This window comes from Mauremys reevesii, linkage group 3 (genome assembly GCF_016161935.1).
Source record: "Mauremys reevesii isolate NIE-2019 linkage group 3, ASM1616193v1, whole genome shotgun sequence".
Classification (NCBI taxonomy): Eukaryota; Metazoa; Chordata; order Testudines; family Geoemydidae; genus Mauremys; species Mauremys reevesii.
The window spans coordinates 126,158,898-126,182,612 of record NC_052625.1 but is presented as its reverse complement, the minus strand read 5'-3'; the positions used below and the strand labels follow the sequence as shown (position 1 = coordinate 126,182,612).

Here is a 23,715-nt window from a genome sequence, read left to right as displayed (position 1 = left end):
AGAGTGAATAAATGAAGACTCAGCACAGCACTTCTGAAAGGTTGCTGACCCTTGTTCTATACTAACCCAGCTCACATGGCCCCTGGCCAGGGGCAGAGGGAGGAGGCTACTAGAAGTTCGCAAGAGACATGGGCTGTGTGGCTGCATGACTAGGGACACAAAGCTGGGCAGCAGTGGGCCTGTAAATGTATGACATAAGATCACTGGGCACCAACTGTGCTGAGAGCTGGGATGGCCCCCTGGGCCTTGGGGAGGCAGCTCACAGCCTAGGACCAGCCCCCCACTAAGTCTGTGTCTCCAGCCGTACCCCTGCTGCAGACAAAGTCCCGGGGCCACATCGCCCTGATGCCAGGCTGACTGCCCCGCCCTCTCGCCTCCGCATGCCGGCTCTCACCCACACTCCGCGATCCCGCTCTTCCTCCCTCCCCCTCCAACCACCGCTCGCCTGGCAGCCAAGAACTCCCCTCTCCTGCCGGCCTGGCCCAGCCCCTCCGCCCACAGGGCCGCCCGGGCCGGGACTGCCAAGCGCTACCCGGGGCCAGTTCGGCCTGGTGAGAGCTAGGAGACGCCTGGAGTCTCCCCGCGGGCGACTCTGGAGCCGGAGGAAACCTCCAGCAAACCGCCTCCCCCAGCCCGTTCCCCGTCCTAGCAAGCGGCTGCCGCAGGACTTCGCTGTTCCGGGCCCCCCTCCCTCAGCGCCTCCCGCCGGGGAGGATCGGACCTGAGCCTTAGGGGGCGGGACCTTCCCGCATCTAAGATGGCGGCGCCAGAGTCACGTGGTGCGCGCTGAGGCGCCGGCTCGCGGCGGGGTCCGGGACATGGCGGCCTCGGCGGCGGCAGCTGAGGAGGAGGAGGTGGGTAGGAGTCCCCAACAGCGGCGCAGGTGTCAGGTGTCTGCGTCTGTGCCCAGGCTCCTCGCTGCTGCCCGGCCTGATGAGTGGCGGCGGCGTTTGGCTGCCGGGGGCTCGCGTCGGACAGCCGGAGGCTGCAGTCCCCCCCTTGCTGCACGCTGTATAGCACCAGAGCCCCGAGCGGGGCTGGGCAGGCGGGAAGCGGGACTGGGCACGGCAGAACAGTGAGGTGCCAATGACAGGGTGGGCGGGAGCCCTCACTCCTATTTTCCCGCAATATTTACACCAAATTGGGCATCAGCGCTGCCTCGTTCCCCGCACAGCCCTGCGGCTGTGCCCCCACCCTAGGGCAAGGCGGCAGTCATGCTCCCCGCGCTTCAGTCATTGCTCTCTCTGGCCTGGCCTGCAGAGCGTATTGGAATCGAGACTGAACGCTGCTGGGAGCAGGTATGGTGATCGCAGACATGCTGCTGCTGTGTGGAAATGAATAGCGAGATAGTACATTGCTTTGATGTCATACGGCCTGTCCCCTCTTGAGTTAGCTGGTACAAAGCTGGGCATGGTTGAGCCTGCTGCAAACTCACTGCTACTACCTGTTACTCTTGGGGGAATTCTATGCCATTGCATGTGTGCAGAATTAATTTCCCCCACAGATTTCTTTCAGGGAAAGGGAATCTGCAAGAGCAGTCAGGCCACTCCCTAGTAGCACAGGGACATTGTTTCAGGCACCTGGAGCAGCTGGCAGAGAGGTAAAGCACTGCAGGCCTGCGAACACCCCAGCCAGTGGCTCCTACCCTGAGCCAGGATCAGCTGTTAGTCCTGTCTGGGCTGGAAGCAGGAGAGGATGGGAATTCCTCTTCTCCTGCAAGGAATGGCTGAGGTTGTGTCAGATCCACCCCCAGAAACCTCCCCCAGCTGTAAGAAGTTCAGCATCCTCCCCTGCTTCCTGCCCCCATCACTCCTCAGCTGTGGGGGGAAGGGCCACTATATGCGGAGCTGTTCACCCATCCATTCAGCCCCCGTGCATCCAGACCTTCCATATCCAGACACATGCAGTACATCCAGAACTCCCCTAGCCCTCCGTACCCGAACCCCACCCCACCGAACCTCAACCCCTACATCTGGAGTCCACCGGGACCCAGACCCTTTGCCTCCGGACACCTGCTCCTAGACCACTGCCCACTGAGCTGCCTGCACTCAACCTCCCACCCTGATGCCCAGCATCACCCTGAACCCCCACATTCAGACCCCCACACCACTGACCCCCAGCTAGCTGCACCCAGACCCCCACACCCCCAGCATCCAGACTCCCCCGCTGAGACCCCTCCGCTGAGCCCCAGCCACCTTCACCTCAAAGCCCCTGTGGAGTCCTGTTGCCCCTACACCTGGAAACACCCCCCCCCCAAACGAGCCCCTGTGCATCCAGATCCCCCCACACCTAGACCCCGCACTGAGCTGCCTGCACCCAGATTGTCCCACACACAATCCTCTCACCCCACAACTGGATCCCCTCACACTGAGCCCCTCCACTCTTGGATCCTGCCTGCCCCACAACTGGTGCACCTGGCACAGAAGAGCAGGGCCCTAGGGTGTTTCTGTGCTGTGTCAGGGTCAGGTGTAGCCTCACCGCTGAGTCCACGTCCTGGGAGTGGGGAGGCTGCAGGTGATCTCCCAGCTTCGTGCAGCCAATGGCCTGTGCTCACCACTGCCACGCTAGAGCCTCTGCATTTATTTATTAACAAATAAAACTTAAAGAATTTTAAAATATTATGCACCGAATTTTTATTTTTTTGTTGCAGAATGCCCTCAGGAATAACCTATGTATCTGCTACCTTATCAGTTAGCACAGACTCATATAAATGTTGGGCTGGAAGGGACCTCGAGAGGTCATCTAGTCCAGCGGTTGTCAACCGGGGGTCTGTGAGCCCTTTTAAGGAAGCCGTGGAGCCCTGCAGCTGAAGCCTCGATCCCCGGTGCCCCACCGGTTTCCCCCACAGGGCTGAAGCTGGGAGGCATGGGGCTGAATCCCAGAGCCCTGGTACTCCTGGTGCAGCAGAAGCCCTGAGCCCATGGGCAGAGTTGGGGACATGGAGGGCATTGTTCCCCTCCCCCCCCCAAAAAAACCTGCAGCACAAGAGCACAGCAGCCCTGGGGGCAGCTCCCCTTCCCCCGCCCTCCCATCTCCTCTCCCTGCCCCCTGGCCAGGTCGGAGGTTGGAAGCTAGAGCCAGGCAGTGTGGGGCAGCTGCTGCTCTCGCTGGTGCCATGGGGCAGCGTTCCCTCCTCTCCTTCTGGTTCCATAGGTTGAAGCTGCTCCTCAGCTCCCAGCCCCTTTTGCTCCTGCAGAGGCAGCCGGTAAGAGCCTACCAAGGTGGGGAGACCCAGATACATGGCTGGCAGACCCCTCTGGGAACAGGGATCGTAGGGGAGTCCTCACAGCACACAGCCCCTAATACTCCTCTCACTACACCCTGAGCTACCCCCTGCCTGCACACAGCCCCTAGCACCCCTCTCCCTGCACGGAGCTATCCCCCTGCCTACACACAGTTCCAGCCACCCCTCTCCCTGTACCCTAAGCTATCCCCTCCCTGCACCCAGCCCCTAGCCACCCCCTGCGTGCATAGGCATTGACTTCCCCTCTTCCCGGTGGGTGCTTGACCCCCCCCCTGCCCCCCCCCATTTCACCCTCTTCCCCCAAGTTCCCACCCCTGCACCGCCTCTTCTCCTCCTCCTCCTCCCTGAGCACGCTGCGTCCCCACTCCTCCCCCCTCCTGGAAAGTCCTAAACACCGTCAAGCAGTTGTTAGGCAGCAGGGCGGCGGGAAGCGCTGGGAGGGAGGGAGAAGATCGGGGACGCGTTACATGTGAGGGGTGGAGAAGGGGGCTTGGAGGGGGGAGCTTGGCTGCCAGTGGGTGCAGAGTACCCAGTAATTTTTCTCCGTGGGTGCTCCAGCCCCTGCATCTTGAGCTACACTGTCTGCACACAGCCCCTAGCTACTCCCTCCCTGCACCCTAAGCTGTTTTCAAACTTTTTGAGCTAAGCCCTCCACCTCTGAATTATAGTTTTTTGGTTGTCTGTTCCCCTCCCCCCAACCCAGACAGGCTGGGTGGCCTGCTGAGATGAGTCAAGGGGTGGAGGTGGCACTCCCTCCCTATTCCCCAATAGAAGTCAAACTACAGGTATGCCCAAGGCCCCTGCCATTGTTGGGCCCTGGAGTTTTATAGCATGTTGAGGGGGGCCTCAGAAAGAAAAATGTTGAGAACCCTTGATATATTCCAGCCCCCTGTGCTGAGATAGGATCAAGTAAACCTAGACCTTCCCTCACAGATGTTTGTCCAACCTTTTCTTAAAAGCCTCTGCTGATGGGGATTTCACAGCCTCCTTTGGAAGCCTATTCTAGAAGTTAACTAGTCTTGTCATTAGAAAGTTTTTCCTACTAGCTAACCTACATTTCATTTGCTGCCGATTAAGCCCATTATTTCTTACCTTACCTTAAGTGGACATGGAGAACAATCCATCACTGTCCTCTTGTAACCGCCCTTTGCATATTAGAAGACTGTTATCAGGATTCCCCACCCTTCTTTTTTCTAGAGTAAACATGCTCAGGTTTTTTTAACCTTTCCTCATAGGTCAAGTTTTCTAAACCTTTTACATTATTGTTGCTTTCACCTTGACTCTCTCCAGTTTATCCACATCTTTCTTGAAGTATGGTGCCCAGAACTGGATACAATACTCCAGCTGAGGCCAGGTCACTAGTGCCAAGTAGAACGGGACAGTTATCTCCTGTCCCTCTCATGTGAAACTCCTGTTAATACACCTCAGAATATTAGCCTTTTTTGCAACTGCAACACATAGTTGGCTCTCATTCAGTTTGTGATCCATTGTAACCCTGAAACCGTTTTCAGCAGTACTACTACTATTTCCCATTTTGTAGTTGTGCATTTGATTTTTCCTTCCTAAGTGCAATACTTTTCACTTGTCTTTATTTAATTTCATCTTACTGATTTCAGACTAAGTCTGTAATTTGTCAAGGTAATTTTGAATTCTCATCCTAGCCTAGCCTATTCTCCAAAGTGATTGCAAGCCCTCCCAGCTTGGTGTCATCTGTAAATTTTATACGCATACTTTTGACGGTTTACAAATGGTAACATTTTATAGGGTAGAGCAGCAAGCCTTTGAGGCCCTAGAAGAATGCAGGTTATGATAGTGGCTTTTGTAATGTGGACATGAGTCAGCTAGGAAGTGGACTGACACCAGTTCATTTCACACAGGATACTGGAACTGGTGTTATTTGTATTACGATGATACCTAGAGTGCACAACTGAGATCAGGTCCCAATTGTGGTAGGCACTGTACAAACATATGAAATGGTCCCTCCCCCAAAAAGCTTACATAAGATACTCCAAGAGTGGAAGGGGGAAACCGAGGTACAGAGAGGAGAAATGACTGCCCAAGGTCACAGAAAGTTAGTGATGGAGAGCAAAGTAGAACTCAAGTCTCCCAAGTCCATTTGGTACTTCATCCATTGCACTGCATTGCCTCTCCAATGGAGTCATGTTTTTAAAATCTTCTTTATAACAAAGTTGGTTTTTATTTGAGATGTTTATTTTTGTGATAGTAGAGGACTGTGATGGCAAAGCCAGATTGTTACATGTAGACAACTGAAACTGGAAAAAATACTTAATTATATAGGAGGAAGAACTTTGAAAATAATACTGATACTGTCACATTATTTTACCATAACCTTTAAAAAAAGTGTAATAGCTACTCATAAGCTGTAAAATCAAACTTGCAATATTTCCTTTGCCACACTTTTACAATTAAATTGTGTGTTCACTGATCATTATTATAAGATTGGTCATGAAAATTGGGCATCTGTTGTCTTCAGAAAAAGACCGGCAAGGATCTGTCAACACCATTTTCTCCTCCTATACTCCCCGTCCCCTCAAAGTAAGGAATTACAAGAACAAATTAAATGAAAAGGCAACACACTGTAAACGGATAGAAGGGAAACAAATTAAACTTTATAATTAACCTATAAAATTCACTGCTATAGTATATAATTGATAAATGTTGAAGCATTGTAAGATTTAATTAAAAATATTAATAAGTATAATATGTGCTGTTATGCTAGCTAGCATAAAATTATAAGGGCTGTCAATCCTTATTCTTCCAGGTATAAACTGAACACTATCTGAGGTTGAATACAAACAACCTTCAAATTCAGTTGTAGTTTTGGTGACATGGTCAGAATGTATACTAGTTGGATATTATTTTGCTCTGGTATAGCAATGTCTTTGTGGTATTTTGCAAACAAAGAATATAGGTCAAATTTTGGTTCTACAGTTCTAGTTTTGAGGGTGGTCCGTTTTAGTAGCAAAGTAATAGACATATTTGTGTTCATGTTAAAGTTCATTTATTTAGTGTTCTAAATATATGGTGCATGAGCTTTATACGTTTATTTTGCAGGAGCAGCTGGTCATGGTGGAATTATCTGGAATTATTAATTCAGACTTCCTAGAAAAATGTGAAAACAAATGCAAGATTTTGGTGAGTTTGACTACAACATATTAGCAAAGAGGCAAGTTTTTATTTTCGTGAACTAGAAGAAATTTTAGGGCCTCATTGAACTCAGTGGGCTTTGGATGAAACCCTTAGTGCAGAAATATGCAGACTATATGGGCGATAAGCTGCCCGCAGTCTGTGCACAGAGCAATTAACATCAGTGGACAATGTGAATGCATATCAAAAGTTTCCTTTGGCCTGTGAATATCCTCTTATGCAAAATTTAGGGTAAAACTTCCAAAAACACCCAAGTGACTTAAGAGCCTAAATCAAAGGTGGCTAAGGCTTGTGAGTCACTTATGCCCAGACCCATAAAAGGATTTAGAGGTTGAACTCCTAACCTTTGCATGCGTAGCCACCCAGTGGAATCCACAAAGTACAGGTTAGGTACTTAGGTTCCCTATAAAATGCATGGAGGGAGAGATGCCTAAGAATGGGATCCATAAAAACCAGCACACTTGGTGGGAGTTGCCTAAACTAGCTAGTGTGAGATGCTCAGGAAAGGGGTGTTTCCTACAAACTGAGGATTGTGATTCTGTCTGAAGAATGAGCAGGAAGAGCCAGTAACCTGTTAGATTATAAATCTTGTCCCTATGCCCTGTATAGTTGGAAGTGCTCAGAGCCAGCACAACTTATGAAGTTCTGTTGCAGAAGGGAGGGCAGGATTTTGGGACCTCGTGCAAGGGTCCCAACCTCTATGCTGCAAGGCTGTGTTCAGTGGGGACTTCCAGCATCCCTGCATGCAACTGGGCTTTGGGAAGACATATACTCAGTAGATCCTCTGGCCGTCTCTGCCCTCCCCTTTCAAACCCTCCCCAGGCCCCAACCCAAAAAAAACACACTCCCAAAATGAATGCACAGGAGCCACAGAAGCTATTGTAAACCTGAAGTTGCATTAATGTCAATGAAACAGATTTTGTACTGAACTGCAGCCAGAATAAGGATTTCTTCCTCCCTCTTGTCCACACACAAATCCCCCAGCATGCAGCCCGGAAACTAGATAAAGGTTTTGTCCCTTAGAGAATAATTTATTTTCCATGCAAGTAAACTGAGTTAAAATACTGTTTTCCCTGAGGCAATTACATAAAGTACTTTTAAAAAGCTGTTAATAAATAGGAGATTGAATACAGGTTAGTTTATGCTCCTTTGGACTTCTGGCAACTGCCTCTTCCCTCTACATGCTATAGCCTTTTCCAGGTCAAAGACTTTTTTAAAGGATTCAGTCAGTGGGACACCATCAACTGAAAAATAGTGTTTGTCTCACAATCATGTACTGAGTATAATTAATATAACATCTAAAGTTACTATGATTGAAAGAAGTTGTCACCGCATCCGAAGAAGTGGGTATTCACCCACGAAAGCTCATGCTGCAAAACGTCTGTTAGTCTATAAGGTGCCACAGGATTCTTTGCTGCTTCTACAGAACCAGACTAACACGGCTACCCCTCTGATACTTCCCAAAGGGCTTGGCTACACTTACAAGTTGCAGCGCTGGGAGTTACAGCGCTGCTCATGCAGCTGTGTAAGGGCCAGCGCTGGAGTGTGGCCACACTGACAGCTACCAGCGCTGCAGTGTGGCCACACTTGCAGCACTTTCCAGCGCTGTATTGAGAGGTGCATTGTGGGCAGCTATCCCACAGAGCACCTCGTCCCATTTTGGCGCTGAGTATTGTGGGAAGGGGAAGGAAGTGTGCGGGTCATTCCGCTTCCTGTTTGCCAGCGCCCCGTGGTGCATCGCTTCACATCCCAGCATTCACTCTTTCCGGCAGCGTTTGGCGCCATTGTGAGTGTCTTTCTGTTACTCTCTGTGAATCGCGATTTCTGTGGCAAATGGAGCCCGATCTGCTGAGGACTCTGCTGATGAGTGTCACCAGCACAACACGTTTGGCAGTCGAGCTATTCCTTCAGCTCCAAAGTGACAGTGAGGAGTCCGACGATGATATCACTATGGATGTGTCTGCCGCGTGTGACACTACAGTGCTTGCGGCATTCACGGAAATGCTCAGCACCGTTGAACGCCGCTTTTGGGCTCGGGAAACAAGCACTGAGTGGTGGGATCACATCGTCATGGAAGTCTGGGATGATGAGCAGTGGCTGCAGAACTTTCGTATGAGAAAAGCCACTTTCATGGGACTGTGTGCTGAGCTCGCCCCCACTCTGCGGCGCAAGGACACAAGATTGAGAGCTGCCCTGATGGTGGAAAAGCGGGTGGCTATTGCAATCTGGAAGATGGCAAATCCAGACAGCTACCGGTCGGTCGGGAACCAGTTTGGTGTGGGAAAGTCGACCGTGGGAATCGTTTTGATGCAAGTTTGCAAGGCAATTAATCGCATCCTGCTAAGAAAGACCGTGACTCGGGGCGTGCAGGACATTGTGGATGGCTTTGCACAAATGGGTTTCCCTAACTGTGGAGGGGCGATAGATGGGACGCATATTCCTATTCTGGCCCCCCCCCACCTGGCATCAGAGTACGTTAATCGTAAGGGGTATTTCTCTATGGTTCTCCAGGCGCTTGTGGATCACCGCGGGCGTTTCATTGACATTTACACAGGCTGGCCTGGAAAGGTGCATGATGCACGCATCTTTCGGAACAGTGGCCTGTTCAGGAAGATGCAGGCAGGGACTTTTTTCCCAGACAGGAAGATCACAGTAGGGGATGTCGAAATGCCCACTGTGATCCTTGGAGACCCCGCATACCCGTTACTGCCTTGGCTCATGAAACCCTATACAGGGAAGCTTGACAGGAGCAAGGACCGGTTCAACTACAGGCTGAGCCGGTGCAGAATGACTGTGGAGTGTGCTTTTGGGCGTTTAAAGGCTCGCTGGAGATGTTTGTATGGGAAGCTAGACTTGGGGGAAAGCAGCATCCCCGCGGTTATAAGTGCTTGCTGTACCTTCCATAATATTTGTGAAGGGAAGGGTGAAACATTCAGTGAGGCATGGACTACCGAGGTTCAAGTCCTGGAGGCTGAATATGCACAGCCAGAGAGCAGGGCTAATAGAGAGGCCCAGCACAGGGCTTCAAGGATTAGGGATGCCTTGAGGGAAGAATTTGAGGCTGAAAGCCAACAGTAATGTTTGCTGCCTTGCATGGGAGTGAATTGCACTGCTTACACTGTTATTCTATTATCCATAATAATAATATGATTTGCAGTGCCTCTTTCTTTACTGGGCTAAGGTATTTTTCACTATCTGCTATAATAAAGACTGTTTTCAAAGCCAAGAATTGTTTTATTGAAAAGAAAAAAACTTCCTTGACAGACAGACAGACACACAACATTTCATTAACACAAGAGGGCAATGGTGTGGGTTGGTGAACTGTACAGTCACAAGTTTGCATATGCCATGTCTGGATTGCTGTTTAATGAATCCTGCACTTCAGGGTTCATATACTGCATGGTGATGGGGTTGAATGCAGAGGGTAAGGGTGGTGGTAGGTATCAGGGCTGGTTGGGAGCATTACAGGTGTTGGAGGCAGCTGGTGGTGGTAAGAGCCTGGATGCTGGGGAAAGGTGGTTTGAGCTGACATTGGGGCACAAGGCACAAAGGACGGGCGGGTGGGGAGTAGCACGGTAGTGCTCTGCTTGCATGGCAACGAGTGACTCTATAGACTCGCTTGGCGCTCCAGGATGCTTAGCAGCCGCTCCGTGCTTTCCTCTTGGCCACTGCATTTCTCTTAGGTCCTGCTTTCTTTCTCTCGCCACTCCTTCAATTCTTTTCTCTCTGTAGCAGAGTGCTGAAGAACAGTTTTCAGCATGTCCTCTTTGCTCTTTAGGATTTTTCTCAAATTTTGAAGCCTCTGTGATGTTGAACATCTGGGCAGTCCAGTCAAGGTCACTGTAGACACAGAAATGACAACATTTAACACGGGCAGCATTGTATCCACTATCTCCAGACATGAATTGTTACACTGAGGAGTTCTCACTTGCAAGTTCTCACTTGCATTCTTTATCCCAAAAGGAAAACACAACAGAAGCCACGAAATGGTGAGTGAGGAGTGTTTACTTATATAGGGAGAAGAGGGGCTTGAGTGAGAGGAGCTGGTTGCTTCGGGTAATCTGGAGTGCTAGAGGGGTTGAGTGAAGATGCAGATGCAGGGGTGATCTTATCTCCCTATCTCTTCACTAAAGAGTCTCCCAACAGTTTTCCCAGGACTTAATCCTGGAAGATGTTTCCCTACTGCAGTCACTAGGGAACAGCGGGGGCTCTTTTAGAGCAATGTGGATTCCGCCGGGACCCTATGCGGCGTGCCTGTGTTCAGAAATGGTCCCCACTGGCCGAAGAGTGGCGCGGACGCGTCACCGTCACTGGGACAAGGGACACAGTGGCTCTGCCTATAAACCTGCAGGCATATTGCCCACGCTCTGGATGAAGCTTTTGCTGAGATAACTGAAGCAGATTACGCGACGTGATAGACCACATCAACGGGCTATTCCACATCTAGACGCTGCCATGCATGCATCCATAACCCCCTTCCTCTCCAGAAACATTTCCACCCAGAAAATAAAAGCCGCTTACGGTACCCGCTCCTCTGCTTGTCCTTCTGCAACTGCTGGCTGCTGCGATTGGGTACTTTCCTCCTGGCTTGAGAAGAGCTCCTGGCTGCATGCCTCCAGGGAATCTGCGGTTTCTTCCCCCATCCCAGGAGCTTCACTCGCGGTTTCCTCTCCCCCCCCCGCAGCCTCCTCCTCCTCCTGTCCCCCAGCCTGCTCAGAAGTGTCCATCGTTACCCTGGGATTGGCAGTGGGGTCACCCCCAAGTATCTTGTCCATCTCCCTGTAAAAACGGCAGGTCGTGGGAGCAGCTCCGGATCGGCGATTACCCTCGCGGGCTTTGTAATAGGCACTCCGCAGCTCTTTAACTTTCACCCTGCATTGTAGTGCGTCCCGTTCATGGCCCCTATCCAGCATGGCCTTTGCTATCTGCTCAAAGATATCGTAATTCCTACGGCCGGAGCGCAGCTGTGCCTGAACAGATGCCTCACCCCAAACACTGATGAGGTCCTGCAATTCACCTGTGCTCCATGCTGGGGCTCGTTTGCCGCGTGGAGGCATGGTTACCTGTAACCTGTAACTGATTAACTGATTGCACTCCACACCTGGCTGCAGCAAACAGGAAGGAGATTTTTAAATTTCCCGGGGCATTTAAAGGGCGGGTCACCTGAGGCAAGAGCAGTAGAGTGCAAACTGATGTGCAGAGTGGCTGAACAGGAATTCTGGGATAGCTCCTTATTCCCTGGAGGACAGGTAAAGCGCTGGTGAGTGTCCACACCTGCTGAGCAGCGCTGGTGTCACCAGCGCTGCACTCCTTATACCCCTGCCGGGATGGGTTTTCAGCCAGCGCTGCAACCAGGGAGTTGCAGCGCTGGTTGTGCCCTGCAAGTGTGGACGGGGTGTTAATTGCAGCGCTGGAAAGCCTCCACCAGCGCTGCAACTTGTAAGTGTAGCCAAGCCCAAAATATTTGTTTGTTTACTTTGTTTCACAGCATTTTGTGTTTAGTCAGGTTCACTGTTTTGTTTGTATAGTCACTTACCTGTTGATTGTGAGACACACTCACAGAAATGAGAGGAGAAAAACACTTTAAAAATAGGGGAAAGTGATTGTAAAACCACAGAAACTTGTAGAAGGAAACAGAAGCAGGACTAGTGCTGGAAACCACTTTTAACTCACTTTTAGAAATTTACCTGATGTTAAGTTGACGGTGTCCCTTTATTTTCAGAGATCTGCTGGTTGCATATAAATAATAGCTTCCTATCGCTGCTATTGGACTGGTGATGTGTCTGCGTGCTGTTTAGGTGTTTGTGTACTATGCAACCTTTTTTTCTCCTGCACACCTTTCTCATTTGCTTACCTAATTGTCCGCGATATACTGTATATCTGTTTCATCTAAATCTCACAGTTTAGGAAGCTTTTGAGTCTATAAACTGAAAATAAAGTTTCCTTTGCGTATGAGATTAGTATGGTCAGAAAAATAAACAGTTGGATAGAATAGACTTGATTTACTATCACTAGTTTGCATTCCATGTTGCTTTTTTGTCTTGTACTGCACATACCATTTCAGGGAATCTGTATATAATGTTGGCTTTACTGTACTTGGCATACCAGTTTACCAGTTGTTTTCTCTAGTCTTGGTGCCTTGCCTTGACTAGCTGAAGCATGACTTCAATGTAATTTCTGTCTATCCTTGTTCATAGGGAATAGACACAGAGAGGCCCATTTTGCAAGTGGACAAATATGTCTTTGCTGGGGAATATGAAGGTAGGAGAAGATTATATGGATGAAACCTCTCATTTTCAGTGTGACATGCAGGACCCAATCATGAGAGATACTGATCCAGCGCTCAGCTTTTTGAAGTACTGGGCCCTGAGCAAATAACCTCTGTTATTTCTCAGCTAAATGTTCTTTGTTCTCCATAGATACCCTTGGAACCTGTGTGGTGTTTGAAGAAAATGCAGAGCATGGTAAGTGATACATCTTGTATGTTCTGGCTTGTAACTGAGCTGAAGCTGTAAGGTTCAGATAATTTTCATGTTTCAGATGATGTGGATGTTCACTAAAATGAATCAATTAATTTATTTTTAGTGGACGCAGAAGGAAACCAAAAACTACAGCTGAAATACAAGTGCCACACGGTGAAGAAGCTGAACATGACACGTACTCTTCTGACTGAAAAGAAGGAAGGAGAAGAGAACATAGGTTAGTGCACCTGGTCTTATACGTGGGAAGATGTGAGATCATACTAGGACTAAATCTTATCTTTGATACCATTTAGTGCCAGTAAGCATCCAGGGAATTAAAGGATACAAGCTTTCCATTCTTAAACAACAAATGATATATAAAGAAATTAACTGAACTAAAAATTAATTATAGCTATTTGTAAAGCTTCCTGTGATTTTGGCCAAACTACTTTCCATTTGATATGCATTATGTAGGCAAATTAAGTTCTGGTGCACTTGTTTCAATGGTGGTGTACCATTTCACAACAGGATTAAATTTTGCCTTTTATCTCTAGGCCGGAAGTCAATGCTGTTTCTATATTTAGATATTTACAGCAATACTGCTCCTAGCAATGTCTTATTCCCAATTGTTCCTGCTATTTTGCTCATACACAGGGTTAGGAATAAAGAGCCATTTTATGCTAAATTTATACATATTCAGCTGGAAGATTACATTTTAGGGTATTAAAAAGTCATCTTGTGAGCGATCTAGATGTGAAGATCTGATCACAGATGGGATGACTTTTACCCATAAGATGTAACATTTCCTCTCCCCACCTAATACAACCTATTGATTTATTAAGAAATCATTCATTTTAAAAGTTAGTGTAATATAGCTGCTTAATTAAAACAACGTCACTGTAGGAAATGTTCTAATTGAACTCTCAAGCTTCCTCACAAGTAATTCAGTGCTTGCACATGACAAACACTCAATACTCATACATTCGCCACTTGACACATTTTGATTATTGTACATCGAGAATGTGTGACTTCTGAAGATCATACGTACATGAGGGAAAAAATACCAGTTCCATTAGTAATCTGTATTTGCAGTACTTGGTTTTTAATAAACTGGTCTACAGACCTGCTGTACCACTTTTCATTAGTAGTCATTCTTAGATATTCTCAGGTGCCATGTTCCATCAAGTTATTTGATATTCTAAACTTAAATAAACAAGTCTTCATTCTGCATCAGTAAAATATATTCTCAGCATCTTGAATCATATGGAAACAGTTTTGGAACTTGCATAGGTGCTGTTTGGCACCTAGATACAACAGTGTTGGCACAGTACAAAATAAATACCGAAGAATGGTAAACTAATGTCTGTGTGATCCACTATTTTGCTGGTATTATAAATAATTGGAAAACCAACCTTTGAATGAAAAGGATTTCCCCCTCCTGGTATTTATAATACAAGTGGGATTTTCTGTCATCATAAATGCACTAATTCTAAGATAAATAGGAATTGGAAAAGGATTATCCTGTTAAATAATAGTTTTTAGTTATCCCAGACACACTTAGACATAGTTAACCAAGACACAGCCCTAACTTTCAGGGAACCTTCGACAACCGCAAAAACTAGTGGCCTCAACTCCTGAATGTATGGTGGGACTCAGCCCAAAGATAAAGATCTATATTCTTGAAATATGTTATTCCCATCCCAGTCATTCTTTTGGATTAGGCAAGGAAATGTTGACCTTTACAACTTCATACCATTTATTTTTATGTATCACTGCTGTGGAAGAATGGAAAGCTGTTAGATGAACAAACAGAACCAGAATGAGAGAGACACACACAACTCAAATGCCAGTAAATCAACAGAAGGCATCCCCATTAAGGGGGAAATACCATCCCCATTAAGTAGCCCTCATTGCTTTGTTGTATTATTGGTTTTAATCTCTTGGAGTGTACTGTAATTGAGTGGCCCCATTTGTGACAGCAATAGGTACCATAAAAATTCATGTATTACCAAATTTAAAAAATGTAATGGGCTTAGCTGGTGGAGTGATAGTTATGTTTTACACAGCGCCTGGGAGACCATATCTCGATTCTTGGTACCTTTGTAAGTTGAAAATACTCAGGAGTCAGCAGTAGTAGCTGGTGTGTTGGAGGTGGACAGGTGTTGAGTCATCTAATAGGAAACGCTGGCTGATGTGAAGAAGCAGTGGAGCCAAGGACTTGTTGGGGGCACTGCTCAGCTAGAAGAACAATAGTTCTGATATGTAGCTCTCAAAGGCAAAACAAATAAAAATGCCTGATTAGAAATCATCTATATGATGGGGATTCTGAAGACCCTCCCTCAGTTCTTAGAAAAAATGTTATACTGGAGAAATAAACCAGTATAAGCAAGCAAACAAACCTTCTACCCCTCAGAGTTTTATGCTGTGTGTAGCTATTTGTCTTAACTATGGATTTTTCTCCTCACTTCAACATATGAGGATCATAGTGAAAACAGGTCTTTCTTATGCAGCAGAAGGAAGTAAGGACGTTTGGGAGGGATTTTACAGTCTCCAGCTGGGAAAACGTGTCACAGGCAGTTTCCTTTCCTTCCCTCAAGTCTTTTTGTAGCAGAAGCTTATGGCACACACCACCTCGTACGTAATGATGGTTTTCCTCAAACATAACATTACCTTTTGTTTCATATTTCTAGTTATTTTTTAGGCTAAAACAATAAACTCGTGAAACTAAGAAAATATATCATCTTGCTGTTAAAATCTCTCCTCTCTTTTTTTTTTTCTGACCAGGTGGTGTGGAGTGGTTACAGATTAAAGACAATGATTTCTCATACAGCAGACCTAATATGATTTGTAGTTTTCTGCACCAAAAGGAAGATTCTGAGGAGGCAGCTCAGGCCCAGGACAAATTGGCAGATGAGTTGGAGGGAGAGGTCAATGACAAAGGGAACTCTGACCTAAATTACGAACTGGAGAAGCAGAATAGCATGGAAATGGATGAGTCTATCCCTCTCGTTGATAGCCCTGCCTCTGAAGCAGAGAACTCTCCTTCAGGAAGTGCCCAGGACATTACTTTAGATAATGCTCCTAGGTGATGTCAAGTCTGCAGCGTCCAGAAGTGAGGATTAATGGAGTTAGTTAATATTATGAACCAAATTTTTAAAGTCACCTCAACTTGACCTCCACTTTATGTGAGTAATTAATAGTGAGTAATAGACTTGATTTTATATACAGTATTGCTAAAGGGACACTAGTTAGTTTCAAAACCTCCAAGTTGAAAATTAAAAAAACCCAAAACTTTAAACCATGTTGTGAATATTTTTGAAATAATTCCTTTAAAAACACTTTCAGGGTTTTTTTTTTTTTTTTTGCTCCCCTTTTTGACTAACCATTATAATCAGTTTCTTCCTTGCATACTGTTTGTTTGGGGGAAATAGTGAAACTGACATTTCATAGCATGTTATGTACAAAGTAAACATTGCATTGTTTTGTCAACTTGTTTCAGACAGTCATAGTAATCTTAGATGTTTTTAACTATAATAAGTACAACATTTTCAAACAAAAATGTGACTTTCACACTGACTCTTTTTTCTCTAAATTAGTGTGTGTTCTCTATGGAAAACTGTTGTGGAATAGAGTGAAGTAATGTGTCATTTGTGGTGTCCTCCGTTCTCCACTAGCCTATTGTGCTCATCTTTCTGTTGTTTTCAGTGTTTAAAGTAATAGCACAAAACAGATTTTTACATTTCTAAATGTTACATAGATATGACATTGGTCATTTTGGTTGCTGCACAGTGGAAATATTGGTGGAAGGTGAACAAAGGATAGGATGGAGAAGTGAGTAAGGCTAGCAGGCCCAGCATTAGAGATACAGGGCCAGTTCTTCATCTGGTGTAATTGGAGTAGCTCCATTGACTTCTTCCATCTCTGCCTAGAGTAACTAACAAAAATGTTTGTGTCCTGGAATAAATTTATTGTGGAGTTTCTAAATTAGCATTTAGAAATGTGTTAATCGATTGCCAAGTAGCTGAAGTTACAACAGGATCACAACTCTAATCTAGACATACTTGGTATTTCTTCCCAGAGCATTTCTACTGGGAAAATTGGGCCGTCTAAGAGACTGTTTAAATATACACATTGCCCTGGTTTAAATTACATTGTGTTGGTTAAACTAATGCAACTTCTATATGTGGAGACTCTTTCTTTTATGTAGGTTTAAAACAAGTTTTTGGTTTGGCTTGCACCTCAGTACGCTTACCAACACAAGGTAAATGATATAAACCAGGTTTAAATGGCGATGAATATCCAAACACACAATAGCACTGGTTTAACTGAGTATAAAATTACATCTTTAGTTAACCTCTGTATGTAGGCCAGGTCTAAATCTCCACTGGCAACAGCAAGAAAATGCAGCTCTACCAGTGATAGCAAGAGAACTTTTGCCCTTTCTACACTACAGCTTCCAATATTTCCTAGTGTTAGGCAAGCTTTATGATACTGTCCTTCTGGTGTGAGAACCAGAAAGCATAGATTAATAGTTTTTTAAACATAATTTGGTCTAGTGATCATTACACGTGAAGTACTCAAGGACAAATTCAGATATAAATCAGAGTTAGCAATGAAGTTTTGGCTACAAGGGAAAACATAAAAGGAAAAAAAACAGTTCATCTTGTTCCCGAGTAACATGGTTCATGGTAGAAATATCGTAACTTTTTGCTTACATTTAAGATAAACTGTTTTCATTGGTAGCCTCCTAGCATAGCATCCTCCACTTTCTTTTGTTCTCAGCTTTGGTATAAACACATTTTTATGGTCTACTAGCAAATGTTTTTGATTATGTATAAATGTGTCTGTGATGAAGAAAGAGGAGTCAAGGTTTTCAAATATTTCCAGGCTCTGCTCTTCCCCCATAGTATTCTCTAATCACTTCCTTAATAGTATTATGTTATGCTACAATTCCTATTGTATGTGGACAAAGATTTATGTCAGAATACATTATGTTTACCAATAAAATAGGTATTTATTCCTAACACCAGCACAACTATGTAATAATTTAGTCATTATGAAATGTAGGTTGAGTAATTCATCCCCAACTTTCTGAGTACAGCCCAGAGGCTGGGATAGCCAGTCAAATGGGACCTTATTTCCTTATTCACCAACCCCACTGTCTGTTCTTCAGTGGGGAAGTAACAATTAGGTCTCAGTAGTTTTTATTCCTCTTTCTGAATTCCTTCCACTTTATGGACTTAGATCTCCTGTTGAAAGGCTAGCATGGAGGGCTTTAGGGGGAAGCTGTTATTCCTCTGTTCTGGGCTAACTCTGGATGCAGACCCAAAAATGTAGAAGTTTATCTGCAAAGCATTATGCCAGCCTAACTTCTGTCTGAATTGTTACTTGTTCTCAGGGGTAAATGTGCTGTAACTGTTGCAATGGGAGCCTCTGTCTTGCACTGGGGCAGCTAGCCGGTTTGGGCCTTGATTTAAAATGACAGCTGCACCTCCTGCCATGGAGACCTAGTTGATGTGCTATATGTGGCATCAGAAAATGCCTCCTTGTCAGATTTTGTTACTGGCAGCAAAATCTGACACTGAGTATGTATCATGTATTAGTTCCTCATCAAAAGATGCTTTCTTTTCTTCTCATGTACAATATTGACCCTATCAGAACTGGCTTCCTTTCACCTTTCCTCATCCCTCCTTTATTTCAGAAGGGTACAAACAGTTTAAAACATGGAAATAATTTGGCAAATGTGATACGTTTGAATTAATTTGTTAATATATCTTTACCATAAACATTTTTATTTTTCTACATTTAAAAATACTAACCTTATCATAACGATTATTAAACTTCAATATTGGGTACTTTATTTACATATCATTTTAAATGTTCATTTTTATTATTAAATACACTATTGCAGCAGTGCACTCTCCTTAATGTCTAAGGCTTGTCTACACAAATACTAAGTTATTAAATCTATTATTTTGGGTGACATTTGACATACCTTGAAAGCTATTAAGAAGTTGTATAATTGTTAAAAAATAGTATTATTTTTAAATAATAAAGCTTTTCCTGAGGAAAAACTAATTAAATAAAAATCTGAACTTTATGGATCACACATCTACATAGGGTGAGAACAATCACAAATGAATAGTTAGGTTAGATGGACCAAAATGTTTAGGGTCTAATCTAGCCAAAGGGGATCCACCTTTGTCTTGAAGGACTGGGATCTAAATGTTTTCGTTAATCTTGGCAAATTGACTAATACTTTTGAGGGCTCTATAGGGGGAGGGCATTTGTGCTCGCACACATTCTCTCTCTCTCTCTCACACACACACACACAAACACAATGTTGTTAAGAGAACTTTTCTGTGCTCTATGCGGCACCCACCAGCGTCCTCTTCTCAGCTGTTGACAGGCTATTGATTTGGGATTTTGATTTTTTGTTTCCTCTAAATTGACGGGATTCTTTAAAACCCTCAAACCATGTAAGCAAATGTAATAGAACGTTAAACTGTATCATATAGTTCAGCCATTAGGTGGCGATGTGTGTCATACCGTACCTGAGCATACAATAGCTATACCTCTCAGCAGTGGCTGCACATTAAAGGATCGTATAGTGAACACATCTGGTGTATGTCTGGGAAGGAAGCTCTGTAGCCAGTCCATATCTGGTACAGAAGCCTAGCCTACTAGTAGCAGTCCTGCAGTCTACATGTACAAGGAGTACATTATACAGTGTCAGAAGTCAAGGTAGCCCAACTGATGCCAGAGAAGGCAGAAACAGAAGGAAAACAGCAATAAAGGTTGCAAACAGAAGGAACAAAGCAACAAAGGTTGCAAGTTTTAAAACATGCTGCCCTTCAGTGCTTCAGGGAACTTCAACTTTGATACACCTTCAGAATGGACAGACTGGAAGCAGTATTTTACAAAATTTTGCATTGCTACAAAACTGCACTAGGAAACTGGAGATGTTTAGGTATCTTCTTTATTTTATGCTGTGGGGAAGCAAGCAACACATATCTTTAAATCTTTTGCCTTTACTGAAGACGGTCACAAAGAGGACTATGAAATGGCTCTGACTGTTTGATGCACACTTTATACCTCAAGAAATGTGATTTATGAAAAAGCATGTTTTTACCAGTGAATTCAAGAACGAGAAGAAAATAAGAGCTCTTTATATGAGCTCTTTTATAAGAGCTCTGCATCCTTTGGCTAACACTGTGATTTTTGGGACTGCAAAACATGAAAATATCAGATGCAGGATTGTTATTGGGTAACAGACGAAAGCCTCTCATAGCAACTACAGTTAAAAATCTCTTCACACCTATCCAGATAGCAAAGTTGTCTGTGTGCTGCTGGCAGGCTAGATGCCAGCTCTTGCCCAGGCTGCAAGCTTTAGTTAAGAACTGACAGACTTATAGCTGGAGAACAGACAAGTTCCACCTGTATGTTAGTTTTGCTCAAAATAGGTATTAGTCCTATAAGAATCTATTTAGTGTTTAGACTCTATGAAATGCTTGTAAGTTGCTGCATGCATTAATCTCACTTGTAATGCCAGAATTTCATGCTATAAGACAATATGTTAATTTATAACTTTCGAAATATTTGCTCTGACCTTGTGAACGCACGCAAGGGAATTGCCACAACCCCATGCACCATCCAGAAGGAAAATTAGGTGGGCCATTAAGGAATATCACAATACTAAGGATTGATTAATGGCCCTAATGCACCTGGAAAATGTTACCTGCAAGGAAGCTCGGCCTGTGGGCTTGGAAACTGAATGAAGGAAATAAAATAAAGCCACAGGAAAATTTTCCATCTTTTTGATTGTTTGAACTCTGAAGGGCCAGAGAGTCTAAACAGAGGCCAGAGAGCCTCAGGGGCTGCCTCCTGGATCTGCCCTGAAAGACATTTTGAATTGACAGATCAGTACAACTCTGTCACTCTTAGGATTTAGATAACTCTGTGTATATGTTTGTTTGCTTTAACCTTTAAATAACTCCGTTTATATCTTTTTCCATGTTAATAAATCTTTAGGTAGTTTATTACAAGATGGCTACAGGAGTCTCTCTGGTGTGAAACCTAGAGTACCAATTGATCTAGGGTAAGTGACTGGTCTTGTGGGACTCGAAGCAACCTGAATATTTTGTGATTTTTGTGTAAGTGACCATTTATCTCTTTATAAGTCCAGTTTGGGTGGCAAGATAGACTGGAGAGTCTAAGGAAGTGGTGGGCAACCTGCGGCCTGTCAGGGTAATCCGCTGGCGGGCCGTGAGACAGTTTGTTTACATGACCATCCACAGACATGGACGCCCGCAGCTTTCAGCAGGGCTGCATTAACCTTTTGTGGGCCTGACACCAAACATACTTGTGAGCCCCCCATGGGAGCAATGGAGCATGGTGTGGGTGAGTCAGTCCCCAGAGCGAGGGGCAAGCCAGGGGCCATGTGGCATGGCAGGGGCAGCCCCACTCTGCCCAGCCCAGTGCCAGGGCACTATTTACAAACCGGCAGTTGCCAGATTCACAATGGCCCACCCGGCCCCTTCCCTTCAGGGGTGGGCCCATGCGGTGCCACATAGGCCTCTTGCCCAATACCAGAACATACATACCCCCGATTCACTATGGCCAAAGCCCCCGCAGACCCTGCCACAAATGCACAGTGCCTTGCACAACACCACAACTTCCAGCACCCCACACAGAACACCCACTCTCTAGTGCCTCAACACACAGTGCTCTTCCCCGCCCCCTCACAGCGCAGCACCCACCCCAGGCCCTCCAGAGACCCGCTCACACACAGCCTGCCTTCCAGCCCTACTGGGAGGCAACTGTGTCTGCCGGGCTGAGCTGCCAGTGCAGTTAGGGCTGGTCCCAGGGTGGGGAATCACTCTGGCCCCTCGGGAGTGGTGTGCTCAGCCAGGCCAGGGCCTGCCCCTCCCAGGCTCCATCAGGACCCACTTGCCTGGAGGGGCCCAGACAAGCCCCTCATATTGCCCACCCAACTGGCCAAGACTGGCCAGGCTTCTGCATCAGTCCCAGGTGGCTCAGCTCCAGGGAGACAGGTTGAGCCGCCACTTCCCACAGCTCCCATTCGTCAGGAACGGCAAACTGCAGCCACTGGGACCTGCAGGTAGCCATGTCTGTGAGTGGTCAATGTAAACAAACTGTCTCGTGGCCCACCAGCAGATTACCCTGACAGGCCGCAGGTTGCCCACCACTGTGTTATTGACTTGGTGAAATCTAATTACGGAACACACCAAAGTTTGGGGTGTCTGCCCTGCTTTTGACTGCCCTGAGGGAGGCATTCACAGTTGTGAGCCACTCCAGACGGTGTGACAGTCTGAACTAGTCAAACAGAAGAACAAAAGGTGGAGCAACTTGAAACTAGCTTACACACTGTAAACAGACACGGTATGAGTGCTAAAAGTCATTACCATAATAGTCCTGAGCTCTGAGGGTGTCCCTAGCTAACTACAAAACATTTTAGACTAAATGCACATGATGTGGAAAGTTCCATAGCTCATGTGTGGTGAAATATGTAATAAATGCACAAAATACTAAGGTAGTCATGGAGCTGACTAGAATTACAGTCAGGAGCATTGTTTCTGGGATCCATCATGTGTGATGGTGCATATCTTACCTTGAGAGTGAAACTGAATATTCACTGGAAGACTACTGACTTTAAAATTGACTACGGAGCAGAGGGGACTGTCATCTCAGAAGTGACTTACAATCACCTTGAACTCCTCCCAGAGCTGAAATCATCCACAGCTCTGACTAGTCCCAGAGATATTCTGAATTGAATGGGTCAGTTCACCACAGAAACAATTTACAAAGATGAAAGCTTTGCATTCAGAGTGCATGTGATCAAAGAATCAAAGACCAACAACTTCTTAGCTGCAGCATGGCAGCCATGATGGGCCTAGTGAGAAAAGTGGAAGAACTCAACTGAGATCCAGTACAAATAACCTTCGGAGACAATGCTGAACCATGCAGTGTACCTACACATTGCAGGATTCCTATCCCCTTACTTCATAAAGTGGAAACTGAGTTTGAGAGAATGGAACAGATTGGCTCAGCGATTTTCTTGATATTGCCAACAGGCCAGCGCGTCCCAACGGTACTGGTTGTAGAGAAAAGTGGAAAAATACAAATTTGTGTGGATCTTAAAAGACTTAATGAAGCAGTTGTGAGGAAAAAAAAATATTTACCCAAAGTGGATGACTTCCTTCCTAAAGCAAAGTGAAAAGAGCTACAGTATTCACCAAGCTGGACGTCTAGAGTGGATTCTGGATAACTCCTTTAGCCAAAGAGAGTTATAAACTGACTACATATTTATCACAACTTTTGGCAGATTTTGCTTTCTTAGATTACCTTTTGGGATTACCAGTGCACCTGAATTTTTCCAAAGAAAGATGACAACTGTTAATGAACACTAATGGAGCTGTGGTTTTCATGGATGATAGTGTGATATATAGGTCTTTGATGGAAGAACACAACCCAACCCTCAATTAAGTTCTCAGCCTAAGAATTCAGTTTGGACTGAAGCTAAACAAGGACAAGTGTTTTTTCTGCCTATCACAATAAACAAGGATGGAATAAGTCCTAGCCTTGAGAAAGTAAAAGCAATTTCAGAATTGAATGCACCAGCAAATGTACAAGAATTGAGATGCAGACTGGGGATGATAAATTATTTTCATCGACAGCTACAAGACCTTTCTACAGTGTCAAAACCGCTAAATTAACTATTAAACTCCAACACCTCTTGGCAGACCTTGGAAGAGACTAACTTCAGGTTTGTGTGAATTCAGAGGACATCATTACCTGGCCGTCATGGACTATTTTTCCAAG

General features: G+C 45.4%; 1 protein-coding gene across 3 annotated transcripts; it reads left to right on the top strand.

Annotated features, from left to right (window-relative positions):
- The first annotated feature begins 716 nt into the window (after window positions 1-716).
- On the top strand, window positions 717-18,863 carry GTF3C6 (general transcription factor IIIC subunit 6). Of its 3 annotated transcripts, none has more exons than XM_039529679.1 (6): window positions 717-854; window positions 6,320-6,400; window positions 12,610-12,673; window positions 12,832-12,876; window positions 12,998-13,111; window positions 15,658-18,863. In XM_039529679.1, the coding sequence occupies exons 1-6, from the start codon at window positions 819-821 to the stop codon at window positions 15,960-15,962; spliced, it is 645 nt and encodes a 214-aa protein (XP_039385613.1). In that variant the 5' UTR covers window positions 717-818; the 3' UTR covers window positions 15,963-18,863. The 3 variants fall into 3 exon arrangements, with proteins under 3 accessions (XP_039385613.1, XP_039385614.1, XP_039385615.1); XM_039529680.1 differs by having other exon boundaries at window positions 734-854; window positions 6,326-6,400; XM_039529681.1 differs by having other exon boundaries at window positions 823-883.
- The last annotated feature ends 4,852 nt before the right edge of the window (window positions 18,864-23,715 follow it).

Bases quoted from the DNA above. Each gene is read 5' to 3' on its own strand.
- GTF3C6 (XM_039529679.1), top strand. From the start codon at position 819: ATGGCGGCCTCGGCGGCGGCAGCTGAGGAGGAGGAG. The intron at 855-6,319 runs GTGGGTAGGAGT...TTTATTTTGCAG, and splicing joins CGGCAGCTGAGGAGGAGGAG to GAGCAGCTGGTCATGGTGGA. The intron at 12,877-12,997 runs GTAAGTGATACA...ATTTATTTTTAG, and splicing joins TGAAGAAAATGCAGAGCATG to TGGACGCAGAAGGAAACCAA.